General features: G+C 44.3%; 1 protein-coding gene and 1 long non-coding RNA gene across 2 annotated transcripts; one reads left to right on the top strand and one right to left on the bottom strand.

The window, feature by feature from the left end:
- Nucleotides 1–574: 574 nt before the first annotated feature.
- Nucleotides 575–1,351, top strand: LOC126586881 (uncharacterized). The gene has a single exon (XM_050251847.1). It carries the CDS (start codon nt 629–631, stop codon nt 1,145–1,147), a length of 519 nt encoding a protein of 172 aa, XP_050107804.1. The 5' UTR covers nt 575–628; the 3' UTR covers nt 1,148–1,351.
- Nucleotides 1,352–19,487: 18,136 nt separating this feature from the next.
- Nucleotides 19,488–20,964, bottom strand: LOC126586945 (uncharacterized). The gene is made up of 2 exons (XR_007610937.1): nt 20,801–20,964; nt 19,488–19,717 (listed from the first exon to the last, which is right to left on the bottom strand). It is a non-coding gene; the product is annotated as an uncharacterized LOC126586945 (long non-coding RNA).
- Between the last annotated feature and the right edge of the window lie 1,390 nt (nt 20,965–22,354).

The raw sequence follows: 22,354 nt of genomic DNA, 5'->3' as shown, positions 1-22,354 counted from the left end.
TTTTTTATCACATAGACTATTTTCCAACTAGCCAATCACCTTTAATCCAATTAAGCCTATTATTTAAATAGAGCTTTAAATGGTTGTAATTATTAAAAAAATGTTGAAACAAAATTTTTATTGGTTGAAATGTGAATAAAATAAGGGATCCACCATAAATGAATTAAAAATTGATGTCAAATTTAACTCTAAATCACCAAATCTTCAAATTCAGTTAGCAAATAACATTTCAGTTTGAGAGATTTTTTATGTCAAATATGCATAATGGCATACAACCTAGGATTTTGACATCTCCTATAGAGATACTCCAAAAAAACAAAAGACTAGTAAACTTGGTATAAGTCTACTTTAATATATTTATACATATATTTGAACCTTTCACATGCCCCATTTGAATTTCGATATGGTCCACACGTCGCAATTGACGATGAATGTTTTTTCTCTTTTGGCTAGCCGTCTCCCAATTAGACTGCTTCTTCCAGCGCCTACTTCCAAGGAACAATTCCAAACCCCAAGTCCCCCAAGTCCCCCACACCTTTATATATACGTACACATTAAAAACTCTCCCTCATCACCTCACAACTCAAAACGATATATACCCAATATACAAAATCCATTAAAATTAGAAATGAGGACCTCTAGCAAAGCAAAGAAGCAAAGCAAGTTCATGCACATTATTTGTGCACCCGTTAGGATCTTAACCAAGGCAAGAAACTTTTACGCGAGGGGCCTGGAAGATTATGCCGGCAAGGTGGGTTATGGTGGCGGTGGTGTGAGTGGTTACACTGCTTCACAAGTTTTGCCCAGGAGCTTCAGCGTCAATTCTTCGAGTTCTAACGACGATGAGGACTTGAGTCAGCTTCTAAGAACGGCGTCGTCCAAGAGAAGTAATGCAGAGAAAGAGAGAGAGAACAATAATATTAAGTCTGTTGGGAGATCAGATTTGCACAGAAGACCAATAGTTAGACAACCCACAAACACTATGAATGGAATGGGGTTGAGGAGTTACAGTGTTGGGTTGAAGATGGGAAGAATTGATGAGGAGACAGCTTGTTCTTTTAGGGAAGATAAAGTGGATGTGAATGCTGATTTGTATCCGAGAAGCAGAAGCCATGCTGTTCGGAGAAGAAATGTTGGGTTTGCATAATTAGCCAGCCAAGAACTGATTTCTGAAATATTTTTTTATTTGGATGTAAAAACAAAATGAATTCGTTCAAATTCTTTGTTTGATTTTTTGGATGCCAAATTATTTTCGATACAGTGTTAGAGTTAATTTGAATTACCCTTATTGGCCGCAAATTTGTACTTTCTAATTCCTAATTATATTTAAAAATGCTACTCAACAGGCGAAGCTAGGAATTTTTCACTAGGCGTGTGTTTGGGCCCAAAATAATAGTTTGGGCCGAGTATAGAATCATTCTCGGCCCGGAAGGCCTTGCGACAAGAATACCATGGATCGTTCAGTACGTGGGCCTCCAAACCTAGGTCGGCTAGGTCATAACGCAAGAAGTCGAGTCCTAGTGCAATAAGGAGTCTCGGCAGGACCCGGAAGTGAATCCGGTTCGGTTAAGGACTAGGTTCACAGTCCTAGTGAAAGTAGGACTGGTCGAGTTGGTGCTGATCAGGAGAAGAAGACCTAGTCAGAGTAGGTTTTAACTCGACCTTGGGGGGAGCCATTGCTATAAATAGAAGAGGTTGCGCATCATTCAAGACCCCTGCAAATCAATACAAAACTGCCCTGCGCAAACTCAACAACTTGAGATTTTTTCTTTCTTTTTCGCTGACACATCTTCCGTTGGCATCAACAGCACTGTGAAAGCAACCGGTGATATCTTAAGTCGGCATAGATAGCTCTGTCACCGTAGAATCAGCTGGTCTCGCAGCATCTTCTGTTGGCATCAACATCATTACGGCGAGGACGGTTGATTACCTATCCAAGTCTCGGTCGAGAAGGATTTTCGAATCCTTATTGGTCGAGGTCATCTCATCAGCCTTCTCGGCAAAGTGAGGTGTTACAGTTATTACATTCGGCACATTGAGAGCCGAATTTGATACTGAACTTCGTAAGAATAGTAACCTTGTCTTCAGGTTCGAGAGCCCAAGAGACCGAGACGCGTTCCTTTCTCAGCCGCAATCGCAAGACGCAGAAGTCAGCCGCGCACCCAACGTAACATCAAAAAAATTTACTCCTCGACCGAGCTCGGCCGACGAGTTGGCACGCCCCGCATTCACCGAAGGACGTAGTTAGCTTATAGATTACTCGGCCTGCGCGCCACGTAGGCTTGGTAGTTTCTAGGGTCAACATTTTGGCACGCCCAGTGGGACCCAGTGCTAGACTACGAAGTTCATGCCAATTGAAACACGATCGGTAAAAAAGAAAACAGCTATGGGAAAGTCGACAGCCGATCTACCAAATCAGAACGCAGGACACCATGTGCCACAAGCGCAGAATCCCATCAGCGCCGTGACACCTGAGTCCACGAGCGCAACTCGCCAAGAGAGGGAAGTCAATCTCGGCAGTCAGGTTCGCAGTCTTGAAATTCCAGACAGGAACACTTGCGTTCTCAATGAAGGAGTAATAGAAGATTGTGATGAAGATGGTGGCGAAGGATCCGATCCACCCACAAGGTCGTTTCTTCGAAAACGGCTTGACGAGCAATCTCGGACAGTTGAACAGACATTGAGTCGAGGAATCGATAAGCTTCATGACGTGATACGCAATTCCAGTGAAGCACAAACCAGATTACTCGAAATACTGGTTAGTAAGGTCAGCGATGGTAGAATTTTTGATCTTGCCCAGCATTTGCCGCCGAGGAATAATCTGTTATCAAGTGCACCGGCCGAGCCAATTCCTGCTCGGCTCAGGCCGCTTCAATTGGAAAGAGGAGGAGGGTCGAATGTAGGTCAGACGGATCCGACCAAAGAGTGGAAGTAACGCCCGTCGATATGACCGAAGTTAAACGGATGATCGATTCGGCCATGAAGAAAGGGCCGAAGTTCCCTAAGTTTATATACCCGTACCCAGCTTACGTGGAACAGGTCGAATACCCTAGAGGTTTCAAGATCCCGGATTTTAGCCTTTTTGCCGGAGAATCATCCTTATCCTCGTTGGAACATGTAGCTCGTTTCACCGCATAGTGCGGAGACGTTAATAGTGACTTTCACAAGTTATGACTTTTCAATTTTTCGTTGACCGGCTCAGCGTTGGCTTGGTATATTAACCTCCCACCGAACTCCGTCCAGAGTTGGGAGGAGTTGGTCGAGAAATTTCATGAGCAGTTTTATCGGCCGGGAATGGAAATGTTAGTATCCTCACTAGCAAGGATGGCTCAAGCGTCCGACGAGTCACCAATGGATTATCTTACTAGATTCAAATCAGCTAGAAATTGGTACTGAGTGCCTCTCCCCGAAGTTGAATTCGTCAGACTTGCTCTGAACGGTCTTGACGTCGAATACAAAAAGAAATTCTTGGGGGCAAACTTTCAGGATATGTACGAATTAGCCGAGCATGTCGAGCAGTATGATTATTTGCTCCGCGAGGAAAAGATTTCGAAAGCTCCATCTCGGGGGACGATTTACAAGAATCCTACTGTCAGTTATGCATCAACCGAGGATGAATGCGTTAGTGTGGATGCAGCTGAGATAGTGATAGACAAGCCATACGTCTGCAAGGCACTGACTCAAGTTGATTCTAAGGAAGTCAAAACCCGCTCAGCTACTGAAGGAGCACCGAAACCATCGAAAGTTTATACTTTTGATATTACAAAAGCCGATGCAATTTTTTATCAACTATTATCAGCAAGGATCATCAAACTTCGACCTGGGCACAACATTCCCAAGGCCGAAGAGCTTAAAGGGAAGATATATTGCAAATACCACAATTCAAGCAAACACACGACAAACAATTGTGTCGTGTTTCGAGACAACGTCCAAAGCTGGATTGATAATGGCAAACTGAAATTTCCAGAGAAGAAGATGAGTGTTGATACTGACCCGTTCCCCACGGCAACAGTAAATATGGTCGATGCGTGCCTCCCTAAAGATAAAGGGAAAGGGAAGGCCAAAGATGTTGCGACGCAACGCTTTCGGAATCAGAATTCTCGGCCGCGTTTCATGGTCGATTTTCGTTCAAACAAACCGCCTACAGCTTTAACGGGACCCGCTATTGTCAAACCTATGATATATTATACCACCGATGAAGACAGTGGGACAGCGGTTTTGTGCAGTAAATGTAGAGCAAAGGTCGGCAGTGAGCCAGAGGAGAAGCCCTATTCGCTTATAACGGAACGACCTACAGCCGCAACCCAGCAGAAGGTTGCCGACGTAGGCCAACATCAAGGGGTTTTTGATAGGCTCGGTCCCAAAGTGAGGATGGAAGAGGCACTCTCAGTCAAGCGGCGTCTTGATTTTAATGCTTCATTTTACGACGAGGACTACTATAAACGTAATTCTAGCAGTTCGGAGTCATCGCGGAGCCAAAAGATTTTCAAACCTCCCAAACCTAGCGATCAACGTTGGTATACATATCATTCTTCAAAAGGCGTTTACACTGCACTGACAAAATCCCAGAAACGCCGGCACCAAAGGATAGATTGCATGGCCCGCCGACAAGCGGCCCAAGAAACTTCGGCTCCTTAATGGCGGCCGAAGGACACAATTGTTACTGATGATGAACGACCACCTCCAGCTATTATGACAGAGTTGGTTCAAGGGAAACGGCTGGTCAACCGAGATATTGAAACCACGTTCGAAGAGGCTGATAAACGGATCAAACTTCTTCTTCGGCCGGGGGAGATGAAGGCACGCCTCGAGCATTTCAGGCAAGAGGCCGAAAGCAAATTAGCCCCGCCGGCCATACAAGAACCTTTGATTAAAATTCGACGGAACTTGCACCCACCGTTCCTCGGGGAGGCTTTGGAGTACATGCGAGAATTCCATAAGAAACATTCGGCCAATGATCTGTATGGCTTGCCGAAGGCATGTCAGGATACAATTAATTTAGTCCTGATTTGTCTTGATGCCGAGCGAATCATTCAGAAGACCTCAGACCCAGGATTGAAAGCAAGATTCCAGCACATACGAGAAGCTCGTGTCCTTGGATTTGAAGTCGACCTATACATTGATATCGATGCATCCGACCTTCCGTTCTCAATGAAGGACCTTCAGTATTTACGATATCACTTCGAAGTATTTTCGGCTGTTTCTCTCTTCGGCCTTACGACTGATGAAATAGCATGTGTTGCGCGATTGGATACTTATCTCGATATCAGGGATGCCCGGATACACTACCAAGAGCAAGCTCGGATCTTGATCCCAAGCACATTGTCGACTTCAACCTCACTTGAGGCACTCATGCAGAACCAACAAGCTGCCGAAGCAACAACACAGGATCAAACCCTTGAAGAAGGAGCAGAAGAGTCTCTTTGTCCAACTCTGACAACAACGGAAGCTGTAGTCGCCGACCAGACGAAAGATGAGGTTAACGAGGAGGATCCTAACCCGATGGGCCCATCCGTCTTGGATAACATGGAAATCAGTATGGTCCATGTATTACCCGCTGCTTTTCAATCCAGCACAGCTCAGCTAAATTTCCTCGATGGTGATGTAGTCGCCGAGGAAGCCGGCCATGTTGATTTCGTATCCGTTGCTGAAGTTGACTTTACAACAAAAGATGACAATATCAAAGCAACTTTGGCCGAATTATTTCCTCGTTCACCATCGGCCAACCTCCATCATTTAAAGCCATTGTATGTGACGGCCCATATCGAGGGATATCCAGTTTCTAAAGTCTTTGTCGACTGTGGAGCTACCATCAATATCATGCCTATGAACATCATGAAGGCCTTACGTCGCTCTAATGACGAACTTATTCTGTCGGGGATCACAATGAGTAGCTTCGTTAGTGTCAAATCCCAAACCAAAGGCGTCCTTCCGCTAACAGTGAATATTGCCGGTCGCATTCATATGACCGCCTTTTTCGTGGTCGATTCTAAAACTGAGTATAATGCACTACTCGGTCGAGATTGGATTCACCAAACCAGCTGTATTCCTTCTTCATTGTATCAAGTGCTCATTTTTTGGGACGGCTAATCGGTCACTGTTCACCCGGCCGATAGCCAACCTTTCGAAACCAACATGATCCAAGCACGGTACTATGATGACCACGTCGGCTATATTACTTTGCAAGGCTTCAATGATGAAGGACGGTCGACTCGGATTTCTGTTCAGAAAGCTATCGAGGTTGGCCCCGAGACTGTCCACCAGGATTCGGCGAGACTCGGATTAGCCAACTTTCTCCCCAAAGCCGATGTTTGACACCGATCGGGAGGAACGAAGGGCCGCGGTTTCATCTACTATGGAACGACTGCTGGCCCATTGGTATACTATACCTCGTCGAGTTCCTTGTCGAAGGAAATAATGGTCCTGTCTTATCCCTTGACAAAGTTCGAGCCGCCCCGGCCGAGCTCGAAGATCATCAGCCCCAAGTTAAGGACCCCCTGGAAGAGATTAATGTTGGGACGGCCGACGACCCACGGCCTTTGTTTATTAGTGCATTACTTCCCCAACAACTGAAGGATGAACTTCGTGCCTTGCTTACAGAGTTCAAAGATTGTTTTGCTTGGAGCTACCATGAAATGCCCTGCTTAGATCGCACTCTTGTCGAGCATGAATTACGTATTAAGCCCGGATGCAAACCTTTTCGGCAACCACCTCGTCGATTCTCGACCGAAGTACAACTCGGCATCAAGGACGAACTGGTTCAACTTTTGAAAGCCGGGTTCATTCGGACAGCTTGATATGTGGAATGGTTGGCAAATATCGTTCCTGTCTTAAAGAAGAATGGTGCACTGCGCATCTGCATCGATTTTAGAAATATGAATCTGGCAACTCCCAAAGATAAGTATACAATGCCGATTTCAGATCTATTAATCGATGTCGCGGCGAATCATGAGATCTTATCCTTTATGGATGGACATGCCGGGTACAACCAAATTTTCATTACCGAAGTCGATGTGCACAAAACTGTTTTCCCCTGCCCGGGGGCACTCGGCACTTACGAATGGGTTGTTATGCCATTCGGCCTCAAAAATGCCGGCGCCACATACCAACGGGCAATGAACACCATATTTAATGACTTAATTGGAACCATCGTCGAAGTCTATATTGACAATGTTGTAATTAAATCCAAACAACGGCGGACTCATGTGGATGATCTCCGACAGGCTTTCCTTCGTATGCGCCAACACAATCTCAAAATGAATCCTGCCAAATGTGCATTCGGTGTGTCGGCCGGTAATTTTCTCGGTTTCCTGGTACATCACCGTGGGATTGAAGTGGACGAAAATAAAGCACATGCAATCATCAGTGCTCCACCATCGACTACGAAGAAATAGCTGCAGTCCTTACTCGGCAAGATAAATTTTCTCCGCCGATTTATAGCTAACTCGGCAGGGAAAATGAAAGCGTTTTCGACACTTTTGAGACTTAAAGACTCGGATACATTTGTGTGGATGAACGAGCATCAGGCGGCGTTCACACAAATCAAAGTCTCCCTCACAACACCACCTGTCCTTGTTCCACCTCGGCGCGGTAAACCCCTCAAACTATATATCTCGGCGGCTGAAGAGTCCATCGGCTGCCTCCTTGCCCAAGACAATGATGCCGGGCGAGAGCAGGCTATTTTTTACCTCAGCCGAAATCTTAATCCACCAGAGATCAATTATTCCGCCGTTGAGAAGCTCTGTCTTGCCGTGTTCTTCGCCGCCTCCAAACTCCGGCATTACATGCTTCCGTCGGTTACACAAGTCATTGCCTAGACCGACGTTATCCGATACATGCTTACCCGGCCAATCGTAAAAAGGAAAATTGGGAAATGGACGATGGCGTTGTCCGAGTTTAGCCTACAATACGTGCCCCAGAAAGCTGTCAAAGGCCAAACATTGGCCGATTTCCTTGCTCACCACCCTTCCCCCTATGGTTTTGGGGACACTGATGTCGAAATCGGCATGGTTGAAACACGCGACAACTATTGGACGATGTATTTTGACGGATCCAGTACTTCATCTTTGGTCGGCGTTAGAGTCGTCATTCAATCTCCTAATCACGATCGTTGGTATTTTTCGCTTAAGTTGGATTTTGACTGCACCAATAATCAGGCCGAATATGAAGCCCTAATCGTCGGCCTTGGCCTCCTTCATGACTTGCGGGCCACCTGTGCCCTCGTCCTCGGCGACTCTGAGCTTGTGATTAACCAACTTAATGGGTCTTTCCGCTGCATGAGTTGTACCCTGGCACCCTACCACATGGTTGCCAGCTATTTGGCCGAGTCCTTCGACGGTATTACGTTCGAACATATTTCCCGGATCCATAATACCGACGCAGATGAGTTGGCTCAAATTGCCTCTGGAGCACAACTCCTGGGGGGCAAGCTAGGCCGAGAAATACCGGTGTTGCGACAATTATACCCGGCCTTGGTCAACCAGCAAATCCTCCGGCGCGACGATGTAATACGCACTCGAGTCATGTCTTTACCTTCGTTGCTAGACCGACAAGATATTATAGTGGTTTGCACCGTCGAGGCAACACCAGATGATTGGAGAAAGCCCATTATGAAGTACCTTGACAATCCCAATGGAAAACATAGTCGCAAGACACGAGTCCACGCCACGAACTATGTCACGTACCAAAACGAGTTATACCGAAAAGGGGAGGATGGATTGCTACTGCTATGCCTCGGCCCCCAAGAGGGTGCTCGGGCGGTCACAGAAGTTCATGAAGGGGTTTGCGGAGCTCATCAATCCGGATGAAAAATGCGATGGCTACTTCGACGACACGGTTATTTTTGGCCAAAAATACTAAAGGATTGTATCGAGTTTGCACGAGGATGCGTACAGTGCCAAATCCACGGGCCTATACAAAAGGTCCCGACCGAATCGTTGCATTCGGTCATTAAACCATGGCCGTTTAGAGTATGGGCTATGGACGTAATCGAAAAAATCACTCCATCCTCCGGAGCTGCCAAACACGCATGGATAATAGTCGCAACCAATTACTTTACTAAGTGGGTCGAAGCAAAATCATATGCCGAGCTAACATCTAAAGAAGTTTGCGACTTTGTGGAGGAACACATTGTGACCAGATTTGGCGTACCAGAAACGATCATAACTGACAATGGAACAATCTTCACAGCTGAAAGGTTTAAAGAGTATACGACAAATTTAAAAATTCGGCTCGAACAGTCTACACCGTATTATCCACAAGCGAATGGCAAGCCGAGGCAAGTAATAAAGTGTTGATCGGCATCCTCGAAAAAATAATAAAAGAAAGACCCGGCATGTGGCACTTGAAGTTGAACGAGGCATTATGGGCATATCGAACGTCGCCTAGATCGGCGACTGTGACAACCCCGTATGCATTAACCTACGGACACGATGCAATGTTACCAGTCGAGTTAAGCATAAATTCGTTACGATTAATTGAACAAAGTAGTTTGTTTAGCGCCGAATATAATCAGTCCATGAGACAGGAATTAGAAGATTTGGAAGAAGCACGACTTGAGGCTTATAACTTACTGGTGGCACAAAAACGGATTGCCGAGCGAGCCTATAATCAAAAGGTGCATCAGAAAACATTCAGCAAGGGTGAATTGGTTTGGCAAACGGTGTTACCCGTAGGACTAAAAGACCCTAGGTTCGGCAAGTGGTCGCCAAATTGAGAGGGGCCGTTCGTTGTACATAAAGTATACGGAAAAGGGGCGTATCATCTTAAAGACCGGACCAGTGTAGTGCACAGATTACCCATCAATGGGAAGTTTTTAAAGAAATACTATCCGGTCACATGGGAAATGCGGGAATAGAAAACCAATTCATTAAGATTGTTAAGCATGTACAAAATGAGTAAGTCAATCGGTTTACATTCATGTACATTCAAGGTGAAGAGGGTAGAAGAGTGCCGAGTAAGGCCTTCAACTCCAACCACCGCACCTCGCCATAATAACCTCGGCTTGCCGGTTCCTCTTATCCAGCTTTAACCGCTCAACCCGTTTTGTGTTGGCCGCATACTCGGTTAGGCAATCTTCTCCGCCCGACTCGAAGCCCTTAGCAAGCTCGGAAGCAATGGTCGACCTACGTTTCGCTAGTTCGGCCATTTGACGGTCGAGCTCGGCCAATGCTTCACCTTTTTCTTTTAAAGCATCGATTTTCGGACGGATAGCGTTTTGGACGGCCGTGGCAGCTTGCAGGTCTTGTTCGGCCTTTAGAGCGGTCTGGAAGATACTGAATGTCTCCCGAACCCGCTCCAGTGCAGATGATGCCCGAACGATAGCATCTCCGCTCAGACGACCGTCAGCTCCGAGATCGTTCAGACACGCGCCAAGCAAGTCAAGACTGTTGCGCTCAAGTACTTGCGACGCCGAAAGCGACAAGACTTCTCGCAACTGAGTTAGAGCGGTTGAATCGGCAGCTTCAGTCGCAGCGGCCGAATGACCAGACCCTGCAGTTATGCTGGAGAGGAGGGCTTTGAATTCGACCTCCCACGAAGCCTGCACACACAAATCAGGTTAAGCTCAAAATAAATCATGAAAAGGATAGCAATAAGGTTTTGTTTTTTAACCTGCCGAGAGGAGACCTCGGCCTCTAGGATCGTTGCTCGAACCTAAAGAACTCAATGGCCGAGCCCAGTGTCTTAAACTGCTTCTCAGTTCACGCGGCCGATGGAGGTTATCTACGTTCGATGGCCACTGAGGCGACCAAGAAATATAGATAACGCCCTTCGGCGCGTAGAATTTTTTATGAAAAGAGTGTATAGGCACCTAACATTTAGTATTTTCCTCATTTGGAATTCTAAAGCAGAAAAGTTATTAAGGAAAAACGGTGGAAGGTACTTACGAAGGCCGAAGTGGCTTCCTGGGAATGAATATTGAGGTCCTGGTCCTGAGGATGAACGGGCGTCTCCGCCGTCGCCTCTGGCTCTTCAGCAGGTCGCTTACCACGGTCAGCCGTGGAAGGGCCGACCAAGACAGCCGCTTCGAGTGCGGGATTGAGGTTTTGGTCCTGCGGAGGAACAGACGTTTCCGCTGCCATTGTTGGCTCTCCGACCGGTCGTTTGCCAAGATCGACCGTGGAAGGACCGACTGGAACAGCCGCCTTGGACGCAGCTAGAGGTCGACGGTGGGGATGAGGGCGACTCACCAATGGAATTTCATCGCTCTCCTCGCTCTCTTCCAGGATGAAAATCGAAGGTTTTGGATGTACGAGAGAAGTCCCCTCGGTCGCAGGGACTGCCTTTTCTAGGATAGGCACAGTCTCGACCGATGGAGCTACAACAGGTGCCCCGACCCGAGAAACAGGCCGGGCTTGGACTGTTTCTGCGGGCGGAGTTGGCTGTTTCTTGACCAAGGGTTGGTCGACGGCAGGAGAAGGGGAAACACTGGGAGTCGTCGCCCCCGTGGTTTGACTGGAGATGACGTGGATCTCCCGTGCTCCCTTCTTTGCCAGCTTTTTGACCCGCTTGGTAAGCGGCGGAGGTTCGATAGCCGGCTCGGCCTCTTGGCGAAGCCGTTTGTTCAGTACGGCTCGACTAGCAGTCTTAGCCTTCTTAGCAATGGCTGATTTTTTCTCGGCCGCAGCCGCAGCGACTACCTCCACCTTCCTCAATGGCCGACTACCTGAGAGAGTAAAAGCAAATCAGCAGGGCAAATCAATGTGCAAAGTTGAAAGAAAAAGGGGAGAAATGAACAGTTACCTTGAGCTTGGGGGGCCGAGGTTTTCTTAGGTCAATCACCGAAGCATTTGTTCAACACACCTTCGACCGGAGCACCAAAGAACTCCTGGGTATACTCCTCTCACCAATCGCAGAAGGTGTCGGTGCAAAGGGTTTCTGGGGTGGCTGGTCGAAAGCGAAAATTCTGGCATTGCTCTTGGAACACCCTCGTGGCGATATTGCATTCCTTCTCTGAGGAACCAGGTTCACGTCCACGGCTTAGGACGGTTTGGGAGGAGAGAAGGGGGATCAAGCAGCTTTGGAGGTAGCCGAGTTATCGAGCAAGGAAGTTAGGATGGTACACTTCCCAACCCGCTCGTTTCCCATCGCAGCCGAGAGGAAGGTCGCGAGTGAGCACGAACGACCCCCAGGACTGACGAAGGTCGGCATCTTCGTCTATGCCCCACATGGATGTGGGTAGCCTGATGGAGGAAGGATAGTCTCGACGACGACATATCAGGAATTCGTCGTTGGAAAGGTCATCAAGGGTGAAAAGGTACTTAAATACCTCTTCGGCTTGGTGAGGGGGTGTCGGTCGGGAGGCCAGCTGAGGTCCGAGCGCTTCCGTTGGCGAGAAATCAGCGATGGCCGGCCAAAGGGAGGCGAAGTAAACTTGCAACCAGAGTTGGAAGACCCAGAGGGAACCATTCTGGTGTGGGTCGATCTTGTGAAGGGTCGTCTCGGCCAGGCAGCGGAGGAGATGGGCAAGAATGTTGGAGCTAAGTGACAGGACGTGACCACTAGTCAGGGCCTCGGCTACCGGCATGTTCTCGACCAAGCATTTGTTCGACTTGGTACAACAAATGTACTTGTTGTACCAATAGAAGAGGAAAGCTTCATGTTCCCCTTCTCGCAGGGCCTCTTCTCCTCGGCCGGTGAAATGGAGATAGAGGGTGTTGTAATTGAAGAAGTTCTTGTGGAGTTTCTGAACGTCTTCTTTCGACGGGATTTGACCCTCACGGCTCAACGTCTCAAAAGCCCGTCGATTAAAAAGCGTCTTTAAGTCGAGATTCGACGAGTACCCAGAGAGGGCCGCATCGACGGAGAGTCCAGTTGCCGAGGTGCCCAAGATGGCAGTGACATCAAGAATGGTGGGGCCGATGGGACCAAAGGGGAGAACCATGGTGTTGGTGGCCGAACACCAGAAGCACAGGGCGGCTAGGAGAAGCTCCTTGTCGAGAACGACATCCATAGATGAGAGGAGGATAGCGTCGTAGATGCCAAGGGCCTTCCATTGCTCGCCGAAGAGCTTTTCCATTCGAACAACCCAAGCTGCCCAGGTTGTAGTGGTCGAAGGCCAGGAGCCTTGAGGTTTCGCCGCATCCCATCTCGACCATTCAAACCCTTTGAGCAAAGGTGATAGGCAGTGTTCCTGGAGAAGTCCAGTAATGGCCGACGGTACTGCCGCTTTGAAAAGAGGACCCAAGATTTGGTGAGAAGTGCTCATGTCACTTTCAAACCGTATGGTTTTGATGGAGCTTCGATCAAGAATCTTTTGACATTGATCACATTCCCTTGAGAGCTTAGAGATGAAGGAGGCCATTGTAGGAAATTTAAAAGGTACGGTGGAAAAGGTTTTTTTTCTGAGTTGGGGGATTTGGAGACGAAGACCTGGAAAAAGAACTACGCTGGAAAACAAGGGCAAGAAATTTCAGAGAGATTTTGAAAGCGTAAAGTATGAATGAGGGATTCTCAGTATTTATAGGATTTTGGAAGGAAGGGCAATCGTTCGAATTTCAAAAACAAAGGGTAAAATCGACCGAAGGAATCGCTAATCATGATGAACATTTAGGAAATGCAGTTAAGAAGACCGAGGGTCTCAGGTTTTGGGGGCGCACGATTGCGTGTGGTGGCGAGATTAATGGCGAAAGACGTTTCGACGTCTGCACGATGATAAGAGAAGACCGAGGGTCTCAGGTTTTGGGGGCGCACGATTGCGTGTGATGGCGAGATTAATGGCGAAAGACGTTTCGACGTCTGCACGATGACAAGCGGCTCGTAGATTGAGGTAGAGTGGCTAGGTTCAGCCATAAGGTCATGATGGCACGACGGTTCAGGTGGCCGCACGCCTTAGACGTCATTATTGGGGTTGGTCGTGTTAGAAGACGCCACGTGGTGAGTTGGTTAGCAGGATCAAGATCGTGCAATCGTGCTCAATAAATGCGCCTTGGAAATAAAGCACTAGGGTTTTGAGGATTACATTCGCTTCTTCAAGGCCGAACCTCGGCCAACGAATTCAGGCCGAGGACCTCAGAAGCGAGGGGGCAATGTTTGGGCCCAAAATAATAGTTTGGGCCGAGTATAGAATCATTCTCGGCCCGGAAGGCCTTGCGACAAGAATACCATGGATTGTTCAGTACGTGGGCCTTCAAACCTAGGTCGGCTAGGTCATAACGCAAGAAGTCGAGTCCTAGTGCAATAAGGAGTTTCGGCAGGACCTGGAAGTGAATCTGGTTCTGTTAAGGACTAGGTTCACAGTCCTAGTGAAAGTAGGACTGGTCGAGTTGGTGCTGATCAGGAGAAGAAGACCTAGTCCGAGTAGGTTTTAACTCGACCTTGGGGGGAGCCATTGCTATAAATAGAAGAGGTTGCGCATCATTCAAGACCCCTGCAAATCAATACAAAACTGCCATGCGCAAACTTAACAACTTGAGATTTTTTCTTTCTTTTTCGCTGACACATCTTCCGTTGGCATCAACAGCACTGTGAAAGCAACCGGTGATATCTTAAGTCGGTATAGATAGCTCTGTCACCGTAGAATCAACTGGTCTCGCAGCATCTTCCGTTGGCATCAACAGCACTACGGCGAGGATGGTTGATTACCTATCCAAGTCTCGGTCGAGAAGGATTTTCGAATCCTTATTGGTCGAGGTCATCTCATCAGCCTTCTCGGCAAAGTGAGGTGTTACAATTATTACATTCGGCACATTGGGAGCCGAATTTGATACTGAACTTCGTAAGAATAGTAACCTTGTCTTCAGGTTCGAGAGCCCAAGAGACCGAGACGCGTTTCTTTCTCGGCCGCAATCGCAAGACGCAGAAGTCAGCCGCGCACCCAACGCAACATCAACAAAATTTACTCCTCGGTCGAGCTCGGCCGATGAGTTGGCACGCCCCGCATTCACCGAAGGACGTAGTTAGCTTATAGATTACTCGACCTGCGCGCCACGTAGGCTTGGTAGTTTCTAAGGTCAACAGCGTGCTAGCTTAAAGAGTTCAATCTTTTATAAACAAAGAAATTTGATACTATATTTTTCATATTATCAATTAGCTTAAGGAAATTTTCACAAAGTGAGCCAAATAATTTTTTCATTATTAAAAAAATAAGTGTTAAAATTCAAACAAATCCAAACTTGAAACATATACGTACAAGCAGTGTTCTAAAAATTGCTCTAGGCGGCCATGGTGGAAGCCTCATGCGATTTGGGATAGATCGTTTGAAAAATCGGCGGGGACCTAGGCGCCCTAAACATCGCTAGGTGGCCCTCTAGGCGTTCTGAAATTCTTGCCATTGCACAAGGTGCTTCATAACTCTCCCTACCACCGAAGGCTCTACAACTCTCGCCACCTCAAACTCTCATCGCATCTGCAACTTCAAATTTCCAACTCCCACATTGCATCTCGCATCTCACATCTGCATCGCAAACTATGGTTGCTTGCCAAAGGTTTCAAGAGAGAGAGAGAGAGAGAGGTTTTGTGTCACGCCCCGAACCAGACATACGTCCAGGATCGACACGTGACGCCACCAAATACCCGTATCTCAAACATACCCCGCCTCCGGAATATGACAAATCACAACTCGAGAATCGATTCACATAGCAAATTTTCGTATACTTTATGGCTGCATCTAACCTCCTCATTAGATTGCCTACGTACCCTCAATAGGGATCAAGCCATTTGTAGTTCATCTTCGCTATAACTCGACATATAACACATTCTGTTCAAACCAAAATGCATAACATTCCTCAATCAAACATTTGGACTTGACAAGCATGAATTATTCGATTCAAACTACATAACAACCCGCATGACAATCAAGGTTTCTATTTCATCCATCATATAAATCATTATATTTCAACATAAAATTGCTATTCATATCATGTAATATATCAAAAAATCAACAAGGCACAATAGTATCCTCTAGTCGCATTGATCACTGATCTAGTCGTATTAATAACAATCATATTCAACGTCCTTCCACAATCATCTCAAGTAACCCATTCCATGATATCAAGGAGGCACGATATTAACATTTAATTATGTCAATCGGTCAATCAAATCATACCTCAATGCACAAAATTAATAAAGGACTTCTACATATTTCCCTGCCTGATTTCAAGTAATAACTTGATAATTCTAATTTATATTCACAAGATCTATTGTGGGTAATTCTCATTCACTCGAATCTAGGGTACAAGTCTAACTTATGGAAATGAGCAAGAGTAGGGATTCCGGACCACTCAACGGAATCCAACCACATTGGGTTCTGGATCACTTAACAGAACCAAACTTATCAATCGGTTTCTCGCATGTAAAATTAGTGTCATCGATCACAATCTATAAACATCAAGTATAGAATCATGCTTTATGAAATCATAATCAAGTCACTGACAACTTCGAATGAGTCACCCAGATATCCAATGACCTTTCTAATTCAAAGCACAAGATTCTCAAAATCCATCGTTCATATGTACATTAAAAACTAGGGCTAGAGGGATGCAGCTCGGCCGAAGCCTACGTCCTTGAAGCTATCTCAATCCAAACTCAATGAAACCCGAGGTGGATACGATCCCAGACCATCACTCAACGGAATCGCGAAGTATGAGGGATTCCGGACCATCTCTCAATGGAATCCGAGTAGATACGATTCCGGACCATCACTCGACGGAATCGCAAAGTACAATGCATTACAACCACTAAATGAAACCCAAGCTGGATACGATTCCAGACCATCACTCAACGAAATTGCAAAGTATGAGGGATTCCGGACCATCTCTCAACGGAATCTAAACTAAATTATGATTGCCTATCGAAATATACCAAGTACAACTAATCATCAACATCTCTAAAATGCGTATGATCCCCCATCTTGGATATACCAAATAGAACCATAGGCATAATCTCATCGTGCAGGCAGTGATCACCCATCGCGGATATACCAAGCATGATCACTCCTGAATACATATAGTCCCCCATCGCGGATATACCAAGCAGAACCATATGCATAATCTAATAACATAGGCAATGATCACCCATTGCGGATATACCAAGCATGATCACCCCTAGCAGTCCCCCATCGCAGTTATACCAAGCAGGATTGTATTTTGTAGCTCTAGGTAGTAATCACCCATCGCGAATATACCAAGCATGATCATTCCTATAATGTGTATAGTCCCCCATCGTGGATATACCAAGCAAGACCATCCATGTACCTCTGCTACATGGTGCAATCAATTTAACACACAACTCAACCCCTATGAGTTTCAACGTAGTCACCTGCACCATCAACTTCTCATGGCCACCAACTAATATGTCACACAATCATATAAGTTCTACAGAATACAACCAATAAGATTCTAGGATCACATTGTCATAACAACAATCATACACATCATACATATATAACCACTTTTCATATACGTTTCCAAGCTATAGTCGATTCACAATTAATAAACATAGATTGATGCTAAAAATAAAAATAACAATTCAATAGAAAGCACATTTAATAAACAAGTATAACTCAATATGGTGCCACTAATACATGTATTGAGACACACGTCAACTGGGAACGACACGTCATCGTGATGAGCCAACTAAGCTCCATCAAGCCTCAACAACAAACTAGAGGTAAACGACACTCTAGAGTAGAGCACATTGACAAGAACATCAACCGTCGATAAGGTAGGTCCATTAAGGTCAACAATCTAAGGTTATTCAATCCAGAAGATCCGCACATCGGATTTCCAATCCAAAAGTTCTCAAAGGTCCAACAACTAATAACTATGGTGCTAACAAAACTGTACGACGATCTAACGATTGGATTGTCATCAATCACACAAACAAGTGGTGGTCCAATTTGATCACCACACCAAACAATTGAATTTCGGGAAACCGAGCTAGACATAGGTTCATAGGGTCACTAGAAGGTATTTGGTACTTAGACAACACTCGTGAACGGTCTCACGCACCACCACACGCGATGGTAGTTATGGTGAAGGGTTTGAAAACCCAAATTTTCAACCTTAACCAAAAAGGCTCAAATTTACGTGGTAACTAGAGCTCAACAAGGGAAACATTATTCACAACTAGGCCAACGACAAATTCTAACCGGAAACCATCCAAATTCATCGGAGAAAATCGGCTTTCTAGGGTTCTAAACACCCAATTCTAAAACGAATACGAAAGCACAAACCAAGTATACCAACTTGAAGATTATGAAGAATACATGAAGTTTAATATCTCACTTGAGAAATGGTTGCCGAAATCACCGGAAAAATGACAAAATCGCCGGAAACCCACAGAACTTTGCTACCTCGAACTGGAAAAATGGATAATAAGATGGGAAATCTAACACTACAAAGATGTAGGGCTCGCCAAGAGCTTTCCATGGACACTAAGATCACCCAAAACGGAGATTGGATGAAGGAGATACAAGCGGGTCAAATTTGTGGGTTAACGGGTCCAATTCACCTCCAAAACGGGTTAGCAACAGCCTATCTCCCTTTCTCCCCTCTTTTTTTCAGAAACCTTCCCCTTTTTAATCTAACTTAACCTTTAACCCACATGTGGGAATTAAATAATTCCCACAATCTATAGTTCACAACTTCAAACGTTTGTAACTATACCATTATAACTCGGACTTGCAAACGGCTTTCACCTATGCGTTCGTGGGTTCGAGATCTATTTAAAAACACTAGTTAAAACTTTGAAAAGTCAACGAAAGATAAAGATTGATTACAAAAATTCAAACTCGATAACTATTTGATTTAATTCCCAAAATTTACAGAATTAAAATTAAGTAATAACAATGATGTAAACGTGAAATACGAACTTAAATTATGAGATACATAATGAATAGTGAAATTCCGGGGACGGGATTTCACATTTTGAGTTTTTGTGTCATGGGTTCACGGAAAGAGACGGATCCCCTAATCACATACGTTCATCGTACATCGTGCAACCAGTTTTTGTCAGGTATTGTTTATATTCAATTTTAAATAAAGAAGTTTACAATAATTTTTGACCGCATGATGTACGATGAACGAATGTGATTGGAGGATCCCCATGATCCTCACAAAGAGGATTCGGCGAAGATCCTCCTGCTCACGGGAAGAATGAAAAATTAAGTAGAAAGAGGGATTTTTGTTTGACTTTGCCACATGTGTAATTTTTCATGACTAAAACATAAGGGAATAAATTTAATTTTTAATGGGGAAACCAGGTCCAATTAGGGGTGGGCACAATGCAGTTCGGTGCGGTTCCACTCCTAAGCCGAAAAATATCAACGATTCGGTTCCACTTAAAATTATTACTAGAACCGTACAGTTCGGTCTACACCGGTTCCGATTTGGTTCTTACCGGTTTACGGTTCTGAATACTAAATTATTTGAACACCAAATCATCATGCATTCAAATACATCTTCTAAAACTAATTATATGAAGTTGCATACAACACATATACTTTTTAATGCAAATGTCTTTGGTCACACCAAGTCAACAAAAAGAGACAATTAAAAGAAATATGCATTGGTCAGTCAACGTACAAAAAAATCAAGAACTCAAAGCAGCATTAGTCTCCTGATATTGGCAGCAACAGCAACAATAGCAAGCAAAAAGAAATATTCAAATAGCATTAAAGGAAATATGCATTGGTCTCTCGATATTGGCAACAACAACAAGCAAAAACAAAAATCCAAATGTCCTTGGCAGTGGCAGATTCTTTTTCAAACAGCAGCTCCTGTACACAATCAAACAACATATAATCAAATCAAACAACTTATTTCAGAGAGCAAGCAAAATCAAACAATTTCTTATTTCAGAGAGCAAGCAAACAACATACATCAAACAACAAGCTTACAATTCAAATTAGTAAGGAAGGTGCTAAAAAACTAAAGTTACATACATCCATCAGTAGTAAAAGGTGATAAGTTAGGACTAAATAGTTTATGAAGCTTCAATACTAAATGTGCCGCCATTCCTTTTTACCAGAACATATAAAAATCAAGAACTCATTAAAAAATAAGAAAGTAAGCACATACATCAACACCTTGTATTCTCTCATCATTGTAAAACACCAACCCACCCCTCTCCCTTCCCTCCCCTTTTAAGTTTCAATCCAATTTTCAATACAAACAACAAATCCATTCACACATATACTAAATTATAGGAATATACATTCACGCATAAGGTGTGGGCATTGTCCTTAACAGCCCATGTGATTTTGATTCTCTTTAACGTTGTGTTACCAACGTCGGTTTATAAAAACGCAACCCCACCCGCATAGCATTAAAACAAGCTTTTATCTTTAACACATGCCACATGGTATGCTCTTACTGGATGCAAGTTAGAACTTTGTGGTCTTTACCACACCTTAGCATTTTGATTTCTAAAATATCATAAGCCGCTTTCTTTCTCCATAATCCCTAACTTCAGTTCTCTCCGTTGCATCCTCCATATCCACTCCATTAAATTTCTTCTAAGATTCCTAGTTTTCTATGCATCTTTGTTGGTATTCCGAGCATGTTGGCTCGGCCTACGGGTTGAGGGTAAACCCCCCGCCCAATCTACCTAATGTCCAGCCCTACCCTTTAATTCTTGGCAGAAATAATAGATGCTCTTATTGATTACCAACAGATGGTAGTTTTAAGTGATACTATTACAATTTAGGCCGCACATCACTCAACACGAGCTAACCTCACAAGAATACAGTAGTACGACAGCAAAACAAGAGTAAATTTAATTTAGCCCAAGAGAAAATGGAAAACCAGTAAAACTGAACCATATTCCTAATCTCAAATATGCTAAAAGATAGAGAAAATACCGAGAAAGGACGAAAGACAAAGAGTCGTGAGCTTTCGTGAAGGAGGGATGACGAGGGCTGTCGCAAAGAGCTGAGGTTGTGGGCTGCCTGAGGAATCGCTGATGAGAGGCTGTGAGTGAGGTGGTTGGCTGAGTGAAAAAAGAATGAAAGTCTAAAAGAGTGAAATGGGGGATGTGAAGCCGTGAGTGAGGTGAGGGTGAGGTGGGTGAGCCTTAATTGGGATGGGATCCACTGCTTTGCAACTTGGTGAAACTAATTTTTCAAACTTTTCTAGTCAACACGATTCTTTTCGGTTTTTTTTTTTTCATACGATTCGATGCAGTTTGCGGGTTTTATGCCCACCCATATGTCCAATTGTTTTTCAAATGAAAAGCAAAGTCCAACATTGATTAATATAATGGGGTGAGTAAATGTTACCAAATTAACAAAAAAAAAAAGTCCTAAATCCTAAAATTATACACATATACTCATATTTTATAATATATTATAAATTTATGTAAATCCGCCTAGGTCGCCTAAGCCCCGCCTAACCACTTAGGCCCCAATCCACCACCTGACTAGAGCTTAACGTTTTTTAGAACCTTGTGTACAAGAAACGATGAGAAAAATGATGTAAGAAAAAGATATGGTTTGTAAACAGTATTATATAGTTTTATATAATTAAATTGAGAGAACTAAGATTAGTGACTAATCATATATATGGTGGGCTACATTAAATTTCACCGAAAGCTACTTGGGTAGCCCTTAAGGTGGTTTTGCTAGTGCTTACTAATTATTTGTACCATCATTTGTATCATTTATCTAATAGAAATGAAACTCACAAATGTTGGTGGACCATACTTCTATTAGATAAATGATACAAAAGATAGTACAAATACGTAGTAAATGTAGCTCACTCAATTATATTACATTTGGATTGGTTTTGCCAAGATGTTAGTCAATTGTCCGAAAATGATATGGTTCGTTATTAGTGGCATCAAAGTAGGGAACAAGAAGGTGGATTTTATTTATTGACAGCATTGAACAAGTCGTCAAGCAATGAGCTACGATCTGCCTGTCGGCCTGACCCTACTAGCCATATGCAATGGAATTGACTCTGTAAATTATCTTGCCCTTCCTTTTCTTCCCCTGTTTTAATTAGTTAGACTTTTTTTATACAAAAAAAAATATTTCTTGAGTCAAATATATTTTTAATTATTAAATTTTTTATACAAAGATATATTTCCATACAAAGGGTTTGGAAGAAAAATTGATTATGAACTTGTTACTTTCGAGATTCAAACTTAAGGTCTCTCACTTCTAAGTAAAGACTAATACTGCTAGACTAGGATTGGCAACGGTTCGGTTTGGGACGAAAATGCTATGTATATCTCCATAACCACGAAAATTAATTATATTCATAACCATAAATTAACCAACGAAGTTTATCCATAACCATACCCATTGGATAATGGATTTCAGTTAACGGTTATTTCCATCTTCGTCAATATAAACAATGTATTTGTTAACGCACTATAATTTAGTAGATACTAATTTCGTCATTAAATATCCACC

The sequence above is a fragment of the Malus sylvestris genome, chromosome 10 (assembly GCF_916048215.2).
Source record: "Malus sylvestris chromosome 10, drMalSylv7.2, whole genome shotgun sequence".
NCBI lineage: Eukaryota > Viridiplantae > Streptophyta > Magnoliopsida > Rosales > Rosaceae > Malus > Malus sylvestris.
Note: the sequence above shows the minus strand (reverse complement) of the source record. Positions and strands in the feature narration are given on the sequence as shown.

Excerpts from the sequence above, each read along its gene's own strand:
- LOC126586881 (XM_050251847.1), top strand. The coding sequence starts at position 629 with ATGAGGACCTCTAGCAAAGCAAAGAAGCAAAGCAAGTTCATGCACATT.